The sequence below is a fragment of the Cyprinodon tularosa genome, unplaced genomic scaffold (assembly GCF_016077235.1).
Source record: "Cyprinodon tularosa strain WSP-4 unplaced genomic scaffold, ASM1607723v1 ctg918, whole genome shotgun sequence".
NCBI classification, from domain to species: domain Eukaryota; kingdom Metazoa; phylum Chordata; class Actinopteri; order Cyprinodontiformes; family Cyprinodontidae; genus Cyprinodon; species Cyprinodon tularosa.
The window spans coordinates 39,914-53,827 of NW_024039694.1; the positions used below are offsets into that span (position 1 = coordinate 39,914).

Here is a 13,914-nt window from a genome sequence, read left to right on the forward strand (position 1 = left end):
ATCTATCGAATCCTGTCATTGACACTAATACTGCCGTGCATTTGGACTCCCCACTCTCCCTTGAAGAAGTATCAAATGCAATTAAGGCTATGCAATCTAACAAAGCCCCAGGCCCCGACGGGTTTCCGATTGAATTTTTCAAAACTTTTATTGGTAAATTGGCACCGCTGCTTTTATCAGTATTCAATGAATCCTTGGAAAATGGATTATTACCACCAACCTTGACACAAGCCACTATTGCTCTCCTTCTTAAGAAGGACAAGGATCCAACCTCATGTGGTTCATACAGGCCATTATCTCTGCTTAATGCCGATGTAAAGGTGTTGGCTAAAGTAATTGCATCCCGTTTAGAGAATGTGCTTCCTGATATTATATCCGAGGAGCAAAATGGTTTTATAAAGGGACGTCAATTGTTTTTTAATGTCCGTACACTTTTCAATATAATTTACTCTAAACATTCGGCTGAACTTCCTGAACTTGTGATTTCTTTAGATGCCGAAAAGGCATTCGATAGGGTGGAGTGGGAGTACTTGTTTGCGGTTTTAAAGAAATTCGGTTTTGGCGACAAATTTATCTCTTGGATCCGCCTCCTTTATTCATCCCCTAAGGCCAGTGTCCATACCAATGATGCTTATTCTGATTATTTTGCCCTTGGACGTGGGTGTCGCCAGGGTTGTCCTTTATCGCCTTTGCTCTTTGCCATTGCTATCGAGCCTTTGTCTATTACATTAAGATCCTCCTCCTTATTTAAAGGAATCACCCGCAATCGAATTGAATATAAATTATCGCTGTATGCGGATGATTTGTTATTATATATAACCGATCCTACATCTTCTATTCCTGCTGTCTTAAGTATTTTGGAGAACTTCAGCACCTTTTCAGGTTATAAATTGAATCTGGCAAAAAGTGAGTGTTTCCCTATTAACACTGCAGCATGTCATATTCAACAGTCAGATTTACCTTTTCAATTCAGTCCATCAGGGTTTAAATACTTAGGTATTAATGTGACACGTTCTCTGTCTAGCCTTGCATCTGCTAATTTCACTCCCCTTATCTCAAAGATTACATCCGATATTCAGAGATGGAGTAACCTCCCCCTTTCACTAATTGGCAAGATCAATGTTGTTAAAATGAACATTTTACCAAAATTTTTGTTTTTATTCCAGTCCGTTCCTCTTTTTCTGCCAAAACATTTTTTTGTTTCACTGGATAAGATAATTTGCTCTTTTATCTGGGGTGGGAAACCACCTAGGGTTCGTAAAGCTTTACTGCAGCGATGCAAACTTAGTGGGGGGCTTGCATTACCCAATTTTCTAACTTACTATTGGGCTGCTCACATCCATAAAATTTGCTACTGGTTAAAATCTCCTCTATCCTCTTGGTGCAAATTGGAACTATCATCCTGTAGGGGGTCCTCTATACCTGCTTTATTTTATTCCTCTTTACCTACAAAGCCTTCTCTATATACCGATAATCCAGTGGTTCTTAATACTCTCAAAATCTGGTACCAATTTCGACGGCACTTTAAATTTGTGGCTGCATCTACCTTGGGTCCTTTAAATAGCAACCATCTTTTTCCTCCATCACTTTTGGACTCGACATTTTCAGAGTGGCATGACAAGGGTATTACACAGCTTAGATTTTTATATGTAGAGGGTGTTTTTGATAGTTTTACCAATTTGTCATCTCGTTATAACCTCCCTATTACTCACTTGTTTCGCTATTTTCAAACTCGCAATTTTGTGGCGAAGTGTTTCCCTAATTTCCCCTCTCTACCTCCAGAACACCAGTGGGAAACCATGCTTTCTTTTGTTCCTCATCATAGAGGAATCATTTCAAAGCTGTATGATATCATCTTAACTTTTGGCAACCACTCTAATGCTAAACTTAAGTGTACATGGGAGGGGGAACTGGGAATACAAATACATGAGGAGTCCTGGAAACAGGCCATAGAAAGGGTACGAACTACCACCTCTTGTGCTCGTCTTGGACTTATTCAATTTAAGGTCTTACACAGGGCACATTTCTCCAAGTCAAGATTATCTGAACTGTATCCAGATGTGGAAGACAAATGTGATAAATGTCATGGCTCTCCTTCTCACCTTAGCCACATGTTCTTTCTTTGTCCTGATTTGAAAAGTTTCTGGGCGGATTATTTTACTATTATGTCCTCTGTTCTTGGGGTAAACCTTCAGCCTTGTCCTCTGATTGCTACACTATATTGCCAAAAGTATTTGCTCACCTGCCTTGACTCACATATGAGCTTAAGTGACATCCCGTTCCTAATCCATAGGGTTCAATATGACGTCGGTCCACCCTTTGCAGCTAGAACAGCTTCAACTCTTCTGGGAAGGCTGTCCACAAGGTTTAGGAGTGTGTTTATGGGAATTTTTGACCATTCTTCCAGAAGCGCATTTGTGAGGTCGCACACTGATGTTGGACGAGAAGGCCTGGCTCTCAGTCTCCGCTCTAATTCATCCCAAAGGTGTTCTATCGGGTTGAGGTCAGGACTCTGTGCAGGCCAGTCAAGTTCATCCACACCAGACTCTGTCATCCATGTCTTTATGGACCTTGCTTTGTGCACTGGTGCACAGTCATGTTGGAAGAGGAAGGGGCCAGCTCCAAACTGTTCCCACAAAGTTGGGAGCATGGAATTGTCCAAAATGTCTTGGTATGCTGAAGCATTCAGAGTTCCTTTCACTGGAACTAAGGGGCCAAGCCCAGCTCCTGAAAAACAACCCCACACCATAATCCCCCCTCCACCAAACTTTACACTTGGCACAATGCAGTCAGACAAGTACCGTTCTCCTGGCAACCGCCAAACCCAGACCCGTCCATCAGATTGCCGGATGGAGAAGCGCGATTCGTCACTCCAGAGAACGCGTCTCCACTGCTCTAGAGTCCAGTGGCGGCGTGCTTTACACCACCGCATCCGACGCTTTGCATTGCACTTGGTGATGTATGGCTTGGATGCAGCTGCTCGACCATGGAAACCCATTCCATGAAGCTCTCTGCGCACTGTTCTTGAGCTAATCTGAAGGCCACATGAAGTTTAGAGGTCTGTAGTGATTGACTCTGCAGAAAGTTGGCGACCTCTTCGCACTATGCGCTTCAGCATCCGCTGACCCCGCTCCGTCAGTTTACGTGGCCTACCACTTCGTGGCTGAGTTGCTGTCGTTCCCAAACACTTCCATTTTCTTATAATACAGCTGACAGTTGACTGTGGAATATTTAGGAGCGAGGAAATTTCACGACTGGATTTGTTGCACAGGTGGCATCCTATCACAGTTCCACGCTGGAATTCACTGAGCTCCTGAGAGCGACCCATTCTTTCACAAATGTTTGTAAAAACAGTCTGCATGCCTAGGTGCTTGAATTTATACACCTGTGGCCATGGAAGTGATTGGAACACCTGATTCCAATAATTTGGATGGGTGAGCAAATACTTTTGGCAATATAGTGTATATTTGGTATTCCTAACCCCTCAATTGCACTTAACCCTACACAAAAGGACATTATAGCTTTCACATCCTTACTAGCAAGACGTTCCTTACTGTTACACTGGAAGTCTGCCAGATATCCTTCTATCTCTCTATGGCTCAAAGATGTCATGTTTTTTCTGAAACTTGAAAAAATTTAATTCACAATGAGAGGATGTACAGTCAAATTTTTCCACAAATGGCAACCTTTTATTTCTTATTTTACTAATTTGGACGTTTTACCCAATTGAACGTGTGTCTGTTTTTGTTGTATTTTTTTTTTTTTTATATATATATATTGAACAGATAACCAGTACTATGTTTGTTTGTTGTGTTGAGCCGAGAGGGGGTGTGGGTGGGGGGTGGTTCATTGTTTACCACACGGCACTGTAATTCAATTTAATTATTTTCTTCTACTTTATTATTAGAGTGGGTTTTTGCTTTGTTTTTGTGTAGTTATCCTCGTTTTTTCTGAGTGTATATGTTTCCGTGTGCATATGCATGTGTTAAGGAAAAAAAAAAAAAAAGGGAAAATGTAAATTGTATTTCTATGATTGAAAACATTATAATGTGTTTTTCCAATAAAAATATGTGGAAAAAAAAAAATTATGGACTCAACCTTGTAAAATTTTAACTAACTTGAGATAAAGAATGACTACTTATGCCATAATACTTTACCTTATTCTCTCTACATATAAAAAATGATGAGGAAAATTTACGTTGGTGTTCTGTTTTAGTTTACCAGCCTGGATCACTGGTTCAAATAGCTGCTCAGTTACTGTCTCACTTAATTACCATTCATTAGCACCAACAAAGCTGAGGGGGAGGAGGCTGGAACCTTAGGAAACCCAGTGATTTTATAGGTTTATTGAGTTATTTTTGTGTTTTTAAAAAGTAATCTGAAGAGGAAATAATTTTGAGAGTAAAATATATGTATTTTTACACTGAGAGTAAAAACCGAAGTTTTGAGAGAAAATACTTTGTCATAGAATAAATAAAAGAGATGGACAGTTGGGAAATTACTTCCAAGGGAAAAAATAATATATTTTTATTATTATAGCATAAATTTGACAACTTTAAATATACCATACAGACCCCGGGAGAAGGAGCCCAGATGTCAGTCAAAAGGTAAATGACCCTCCTAAGAACGCATCAGACTAATTTCAGCATAAGGGTGACAACTTTAAGGTTATATTTTTTATTTAAATTCAAAAACACATCTAAAAAACTGACAATTGTAGGAAAATGGAATTATGAAAAATATATATAGATTTTTCTAAAATTTTTTTAAAGCTATCTAAATAAACCAAATTATTAAAAGAATTTTTTTTTAAACAAGTGGTGGAAAAATTCTTTCTCGCCTCCTTGAACTTCAGATATTTTTTCAACATCAAGCCGAAGGAGTTTGCTTTCATGCTTTTTCAGTTGTCGGGCCCAGTATGGGCGGAACGTCCGGTGGTGACGAGGGCACTCATCAGCTTCAAGACATACACTCAGGAATCCTTCTACCGCCCAGGGGAAATGTGTTTGCATAGGTCTATATAGTATGTGTGTGTTGGTATGTGTTTAAAGATGAGTGCTCACACACCATCAGTCGCACACATGCCAGTGTCATGGTCAAACGACTTGTCTTTCACATAGTTCATTCCTCAAAGCTGTTGGTGCTGCTCTAACTGGCAGCATATGGAAAACCAACTAAAAAGATTCAGCACATCAATTACATCAATGAATTCTCACCTTGCTTTCCTGCCCATAATATCTCATTCTGCTTTCGCTAACTCTAGCTCTTTATTGATATTTCTACCTGTGATCTTTCTAGACGTCTAGCTCATCCTTTTCTGAAGTGATGCTGGAAAAAGGCGAGATTTTAGAGCTTTAGTAATATAAATACATCTACCACTTTGTTTTCATATTATCGGGTATTTAAAGGCTCTTAAGATGCTAGAACACATGGAAATGATTAGGTGTTCTTATTTTTAGTTACTTAATAATTGAATTAGGTGCAAATTCTCTTCATTTCATTGCTATCTTGTCCACTGCTTCAAAACCAGACTCCCTTTTCAAATCTATCTTCAGACCTGCTGTGTTGTTTTCAGGTGTTTACAAAAAATAGGACTGACAAATTTGTGTTTTTATTCTTTTTTTCTAAAATTAATGAATTGTTTACACAAGAGGTCAGTTGTTGCTCCACCTCCCTACCAGTGACTTGATGTTCTTGACCTGAAGATGAAGATATGCAGGACCCCTTCCGTTAAAGTATAGACCCATCAGTCATGGAAAATGGGATATTCCAACAAACTGGCAGCATTAACCTGGAGTGCTTGGGCTTTGAGGGAGCAGCTTGGTTATACTGAGAGTACAACTCAATCTGTTTGAGAACTGGAGAGCTCCTTCAATAGAAAAACTGCTGCCTCATATTTCCACGACAGCATATCACAGATCCTTCTTCCACCAACTGCTGTCAGCAAACTAAATAAATAATTGAATCCTTGCTTTTTTCTATTTGTTGTATAGGTCCATTATATTTTTTTGCACAAATATCCACGAACATGTTGCTAGATTTTGTGAGATCATCCTACTTTGTTCCACATTGCTTTGAATCTTTTTTCTTTTTTAATTAACACTGTAAATCTGCACTGTACAGTCTCTTACCCTTAATTTTTGTACTTTTTTTTTTTTGCCTTTGTGTGAATCTGCGTGCTTCAACATGCCTGTCACTTCGCTGCCGGTACACCTGAATTTCCCCCACGAAGGGACAATGAAGGATGATTCTGTTCTAACATTATCTGACAACTACTGCAAAGGTTCCTGTCAAAATTATGCAAGGCTGCATTTTCTTTGGGCTTAATTGTCTTCCCATCTGCCTTAAAATGGTCAGTGTTATAATTTATTTTGGGCAAGTGTTTCAGACTGTCAATTAAACAACTTTTTTTTATATCAAATTAATATAATGTAAATTAAATTCAGTTAGTAAGTTTGATTTAACATGACACACACACGCATATATATATATATATATATATATATATATATATATATATATATATATATATATATATATATGAACATGTTAAATTAATTAGTACAATATTCCATAATATGGACTATGTATTGCACAACCTAATTAAAAAAGGGGGATAAAATTTTAAATAACAGTGTAACAGCATGCATGAACTTTTAACTTGCATATTCAAACTTATGCTAAATAGGAGTCGGTTTACCCCCTCTGTCCTTTGAAGTGCCTCTGATTAACCCCAAATACAATTCAGCTTTGTTGCCAAATGCAGATTTTGATCCACTAACCTTCAAAACTCAGCAGTAGGGCCTTGCAGAATTTTGCAAAATTTGTGGCTGTGATTAATTTGCTATTTCAGTCTTTTTTTTTTTTGTCACATAGATGATCACAACGCCGTTATCGACAACACTGCCAGGACTGAGACGCTAAACTCTAGATCAGGATATCAATCAAGAGCCCTTTCAGCTTGCCGGATATATTATTGGGATGCAGAGTGTGAATGTTTTGCACTTGCAGCATACTGCATTGCTCTGCCAAGTGCTGCATTAGAGAGGTGCTTCGCAAATGCAATGTTGCATTTAGTGACACTCCAGGACTCCTTTCTTGTATGCAGCAGTGCCCCGTCTGAGAAATGGACAGAATCTCTGCTGCTTATTGCCAAACTTCATGCTCTCATGTTTGAGCCCTTGTCCTTACACTCTGTCTTTTTATATGTGCAATCTAAACCTCTCTCTGCTTGCTGTTTAATTGCTGAGAGATAACACCGTCAAATGTTCTTGAGCCAGTTGAACCTCAGATATGAATGCCAGATCGCCGCTACTCATTAGCCCGATCAAGTTGATCTGTCCTGTTAAATTTGGACCGTTTGTCGCAGCTTTTAGGGGAATTTCTGCACGTCGTAATAATTACATGGGGTATGTTGCACTTTTTTAAAGAGCGTTTTATATCAGCTGGCAACTCATGGAGCAACTTCTGTATTTGACAGGTTGTTTTATTGATATTTGTGGACCTAATCTTGATATGTTTTTGGTCAGTTTAATCAATTAACCAGACAGAATCATGCTGTTTGGCCAAGATTTAGATGTGTGTGTGTGTGGGGTGGGGGTGGGTTGGTGAGAGACCTTGACCTTGACTGTAGTCCCTAATGGAGGAGGCTGTTCTCTGAATGACTCAAACTCCCCACGCTGCTCAGTGGTATGTAGCAGGCCATAAAGCATGCTTACATCCCACTCTGATTTCAGGGAGTGGAAGCCCGGCCCCGCCCCTTTCTCACACTCTGAAATAGCCGCGTCCTTGTCCCCACATGGATCACAGTGTGAGTTTGAGTGTTGTATATATGCGGCCGCGGTTGATTGAGGAGCAGATTGCTGGTGACAGGTCACACTGCGTTCCATCGCTTTGAACCCCCCTCCTCCCCCATCCTTAGATTAATGACCCAATGACCCCCTCTTCCACGGAGACCCCACCTGTTAGGATCGCTCTGCAGCTCAGCGCCTTCCTCGCTCTCTTACACATGTCGGACAACCTGCGTTAACAGATTCCTCTTATTTCTGACACCCACCCCGCTGGTTATAAAGGCCATTACGAGCCTTCAAGGTGTGCGTGCGTGTGGGCTAAAAAAGACGCCTGTCACAGCACGCTCTCATAATTGCCCTCTTAGCCAATTATCCCCCATTTAAAAGCAACTCACCTGCTCTAGCCTTGGTGTTTACTTGAATGAACAAGCACAGTCACACACACACACAAACTCAGTCAATAAAATGGAAGCTTAATATTTAATCATCGTTTGTCTCTGAGTGATTTGTTTGTTTACGGAGCTTTTATACGAGCCGCATTGTTGTATGATTCTTGTGTTTAATCATGCAGCTTTTTTTTTCTTTTTCTTTCCCTTAGATTCTGATGCACACCAAGGACATGGTTCAGAGGGTAGGTTATAAACAAACTCTTTAAACTCTAAAAGTCCAGCTAATTTCCTTGCTCTCTTGTTGCTGTAATTATTTTTTATTTTCTTGTTTTTCTTCTATATATCGCAGCAGACTATGGAAGAAAATTCAATAATTCTAATGAGACATCCTGTTATGAGCAGAAAGCCATTAAATGACCCCAGCAGCTAGTAGTTAAAGCTAATACTGTAAAGTAACAGACTGCAGGCCAGCTACCATAGCAAATTATCCAGATATCATCTGCTGGTTTTTCTGGGTTCACTCTTTAAAAAGGAGAATAGCAAAAGGAGATGACATTCTATACAAAAAAATAACAAATAAGAAGCTAAACTTAACCTCTCTAAACCCACCGTTTTAAAGCGTTTACAAATAATAACAGAATGCATGAAAATTACACTGGTAAAATGTTTACCAATATAGACATGTTAGACATCGATGGAAAGCTTAGATTCTCCACAATTCAACCACATAGTTCATTTTAAGGATATAGCGAGCACCAAAGCACAATTAACACAGATATACCAGCATGTCAAAATGTACCATGCCAAAGCAGCCACAACAAGTAAGCATGTCTTTGTAATTGCTGTTCAAAAAAGACGTATTATTTTTGAGAATTAAAAAAACAACTTTGAGTCTTGTTTGAGCTGATGCAGCTTGGGTGTTTTACTCACCCAATTTCCATGTATATATTTAGAAACTAGAAGGAGTTAGCTTTTAAATAACGTGTCACACATGTAATTTGGGTTTACAGTTCCTAAGTTATTTGCTTTTCCATTTGGGTATGCAAAATAGGCGAGAATTTCCCAAAATGAGGTAGATATTAAGAGGTTAATTTGCTTAATATTTTGTCTCATTGTGCTAAATGTTGTGTATCCAAATCAGAAAAATTAAACCAAAAAACTTTACTTTTATAGTCAGTATTATTATAGCCTTATCTTTTTAGTTGTTTGTTTATAAATGGAATCACTGCCATGATTGCGAATTCAATTGCTCCAAATATATGTGCTCATTTAGGCCCTCTATACTTTACTGCTTTGTTTTCCTGCATATCAAGTACATACTGCATAAAAGAGTACAGTTGCTGTATATTTCTATCAGTTCTGAGAGTTTATAGAGTAAATGTCTGCTTTTATCTTTCTGGTTGGTGACTCAGATGAATCTGGAGGTCATTTATGGCGACACTGACTCAATCATGATCAACACCAACAGCAAATCACTTGAGGAAGTCTTCAAACTTGGAAATAAGGTTTTCATGCGTACAGATCAGTTCAATATAAGGTCTCTTTATAGCCGTTTTTGTCGTTTCTCAAGTTATCCCTGTACACCATTTAGGTAAAGGCAGAGGTCAACAAGCTCTACAAACTCCTGGAGATCGACATCGATGGAGTTTTTAAGTCACTTTTACTGCTGAAGAAAAAAAAGTATGCCGCGCTTGTGGTGGAGCAGCAGGGCGAAGGGCGATACAGCGTAAAGCAGGAGCTGAAAGGCTTGGACATCGTCCGCAGGGATTGGTGTGGTCTGGCCAAGGAATGCGGCAAGTATGTTTAGGATTACAAACCGGCCTTCTATAAAATAGTGTTCAGAAAGAATTTTATCTGTGGTTTTGGAAGATGACTCATCTTCTCTGCTCCCAGCTACGTGATTGGTCAGATCCTGTCAGACCAGAGTCGTGATGTCATCGTGGAGAACATCCAGAAGCATCTGGTGGAGGTTGGTGAGAAGGTAGCAAATGGTGACATACCGCTCAACCAGTACGAGATACACAAGGTAAACGTGCTCTATGCTTTGGGAGAAAATGTGAACCTCTTTCAGTTATTATTCAGCATTTTTCTTTTGTTTTGTCTTATTTTCTCCTTTTTGTTCAGGCACTGACGAAGGATCCTCAGGACTATCCGGATAAGAAGAGTCTCCCCCATGTGCATGTTGCTCTGTGGATAAACTCGCAGGGAGGCCACCGTGTCAAAGCCGGAGATACAATCTCTTACCTCATTTGCAAGGTGCATGGATTTAATATATAAAGATATTCCTCAGTGATTCTAATTCACAGCTTATCTCCTAAGTGCTCTGATATTGTCTTCCAGGACGGCTCCACATTAGCAGCCAGTCAGAGAGCCTACGCTCTGGAGCAGCTTCAGAAGCAGGAGGGTCTCAGCGTGGACACACAGTACTACCTGGCCCAGCAGGTCCATCCTGTAGTTTCCCGCATCTGTGACCCCATTGAGGGGATCGATAGTGTACTCATAGCCACGTGGCTGGGTAAGGGCATTACATATTATGATAGATTTTTCTTTTACCTACATTCGACTGCTCTCTTGTTAGCAACCAGGGAGGCATCCCAGGAAAAAGCCTGTGATCCTAAACAGAAACGTATGTCTTAGCTTTAACTGGACTGCTCCGGTCTCAGTAGCCCCATTTACATCCAACTTAAATTAGATTTTTAAACAAATTTTAAAGGTTGAAAAGGGGGATCCGCGATGTTTCTGTTTGAATTGACCTAGCAACGCTAGGCATATACGTCGTTGCCTGTATTACATCGTCACACATGACTGTGGTAAACGGAAGGAGAGGCTGCAGTCGAGCACTGACCACATATCAGTAATGGAGGAAAGCTTTAAGGAATGTGTTGTGAAACAGGCGATCTTGCGTTAACATGTCAGCTAGTAATGGTGATGTTGCTTCCCAAGATAAGAACAGCTGGGAAGACGCCGACAGCAGAAACAGCTGATCAGTCATGTGAGGTAAAAGTTCTCCAAGTTCTCCTGTTTAGCGCATCAACCTTTTTCCTCAAAAGCCGAAAACCAACTCAGACGCGCCTAAAAAGTATATTTGTGAATTTATGGGACTTTATTTGAGATGATGATTTTTTGGATAAAATGATGGATATATAGAAAAAGTGTTTCATTCCTATTGTTAAGTTTAGCAGAGGATCTGTGATGCTGTGGGCCTGGTGTTTCTCTAATGGTGCTTTGGATCTTGTGCAGAATCAAAAACTTAACAACTAAGCTCAAATAGAAATTTGGATTTTTCTCTAGTTAATGATATAAAGAATATTTTTTGTTTTAAATATTTCTGCTCTAGATGCCAAATATTATGGAATAAAATTCATATTTATATTGATTTAGATCAAATCAAGGTTTACTAACTGGACTTCAGATCACTGTATCTCATCGGTGAAAACACTTTAAAGCACCAGGAGTGAAAGGTGTCGTCTGTTTCAGGTCTGGACCCGAGTCAGTTCAGATCCCAGCAGCAGTATCAGAGGGAGGAAGAGGCCGACGGCACGCTGGGAGCTCCGGTCCAGCTGAACGACGAGGAGCGCTATAAGGACTGTGAGAGGTTCACCTTCACCTGTCCTCAGTGTGGCACTGATAACATCTACGACAACGTGTTTGAAGGAGCGGTGAGTGAACCAGAACCCCACACTATCTCCCTAATTCACAAAGTATTTTTTTGGGTGAGAAGAGTTGAGATATGAAAGAACCAGAGGTGTGCTCTTTATGTGCTATCCTTTAAAGGCTCAAATAAGGAGTGTCTGTGTGGGTGTCTATGAAGGCCTTTTTAGCAAACCTTCCTGGGAGGGATTCATGTTTTTACCATCCTCCATATTGTGTCTCCAGCTGTATTTTTAGACAGCTGCCTGGCTCCGCAGCGGACTCTGTTTTCATTGGCATAGTTTGGACTCCGCAACTTGAAAAGCCTTCCCTTAACCCCACCGCACTCTGGACACACACTCGCACACATGTACACACTCATCTCCTACCATTTGTCAGGCCAAGGTCCTGAGTTGGAGTGTTATCAGCTTCTAATGAGGACCAGGGCACGCAGCTTTTTCTCATCTGAAAGGCTCTAATAAAACTGACGAGAATTGTAAGTTGCATGGAATAAAAAGAACAGAGAGTCTAATTTACCGTAAAAGGATGAGATATTTAAACCATGCTTCAACGAGAGGCATGTTTCCATCCGAACGTCAGAAGAGATCTACTAATAACCGAGCAACAGAAATATTCAGCCTGAATCATTTCAAAACTTTCAAATAACAAATAATTGGGCGCTCATCCTACTCCACCACGTGTTCTGGGACTGGTATGCAGGCAGACATGCTGCAAACTGATAAGACTGTAAGTTAATTAAGGTGGTTAACACAGTTTAACAGCTCTGTGAGAGGGGAGGACGGCTGGGCCTTGACTCCAGCACTGACACGGAGCCAGAGATGGCTGGAGTAGGCGGTGATATGCGATAGAGGACAGACAGGGGAGGAAACTTGTTGATGGAGGGGGAAAGAGCGCTTGGTATCCTGTGTGGGCAGTTAAAAGAGAAAGCTGCGTATTATCAAACCCAAGACTGGTTAAGCTGTGGGAATGTAAAGATGACATTGGGTTGTCAAAGAAATTTCACATGAAAACGGTGGATGTTTTCGGTTCTAATAATCTGCTTCCTGATGAATTATCTGACAAGTCATTTGTGGATCATTTTTAGTAGGTCCAACTTGTTTGGTTGGGAGTAGGAGGGGTCGCACATCAAAATGAAGTCTGGAATGAAACGAGGAAGATAAAGCTAAGGGGGGAGGAGATTGTGGAGTGGGAAGATGGGAGGCTGCCTTCATCTAGACAAAAAGAAGAAGAGGAAATTAAGCAGGGAAAATATGGAGGGAGGAAAGCTCCCGACACATTACAACTGCTGGATCTTTGGACAAACCCTTAATGAAACAGTAATGCTATGAAATTGCATCAATGATTGATGCCAAAGCATCTCCATTCAAATTGCCAATAGATGACACTTGTAAACTTGTATCCTATTAAATATTGCTTCTAATCAGTCGATTATTTTATAGTTAGTTTATTATAATTAAAAAAATGGTAGAAGCAACAAACACCACAATGACTACTGCAATTTAGTTTAATAGACAGCCGAGTTACTCTTTAATATTTTATGATTTGTATGTAGGTCTGTTTCAGGTGTAGTTTAACCCATTTCCAAGACAAAATTTCTGATTCCAGTGAAGTCTTAGTCTTCATCTTTGGTTACAATCAACTTTAAAGTACAATAAATAACACCCAAACTGGGTTTTGTTATGCTTGTGTGTTTAAACTTTCATTTTAGACGCTAAAGTCTACATTTTTCATGAATGTCATAAATATTAAAGACTACTGTTTCAGCTTCCTTCTACCTGCCTCTCTCCAATACACAAAGCTGTCAAACAGCTGCAGACAGACACTGTTTTCAACTGAGGAACTTTATTGTAATATTTAGCATCTTTTCACAGCCTTTTAATGCCTTCGTTTGAAAAAAACGAGTTTCGACAAATTTAGAGACTTTTTTCCCGTTGGCATTGGAGACTTTAGTGACAACTTGAAAACACAGATCTCTCTCCCTTTACTGTTTCTATCGAGCAGCATTGTGCTGCATGCCCCTCAGGAAGTAAATATAACATTTGAAGTAAAGGTTTTGTTACATTTCAGTGCAATAAGAGAAGATA

General features: G+C 39.9%; 1 protein-coding gene across 1 annotated transcript in view; it reads left to right on the forward strand.

The window, feature by feature from the left end:
• pola1 (polymerase (DNA directed), alpha 1) overlaps nucleotides 1-13,914 on the forward strand; it is an 85,025-nt gene that overhangs the window by 35,503 nt on the left and 35,608 nt on the right. Inside the window, 7 exon segments of the mRNA XM_038274465.1 lie at nucleotides 8,389-8,421; nucleotides 9,592-9,684; nucleotides 9,771-9,976; nucleotides 10,073-10,205; nucleotides 10,304-10,435; nucleotides 10,520-10,694; nucleotides 11,657-11,838. Coding sequence (XP_038130393.1) covers nucleotides 8,389-8,421; nucleotides 9,592-9,684; nucleotides 9,771-9,976; nucleotides 10,073-10,205; nucleotides 10,304-10,435; nucleotides 10,520-10,694; nucleotides 11,657-11,838 — 954 coding nt within the window.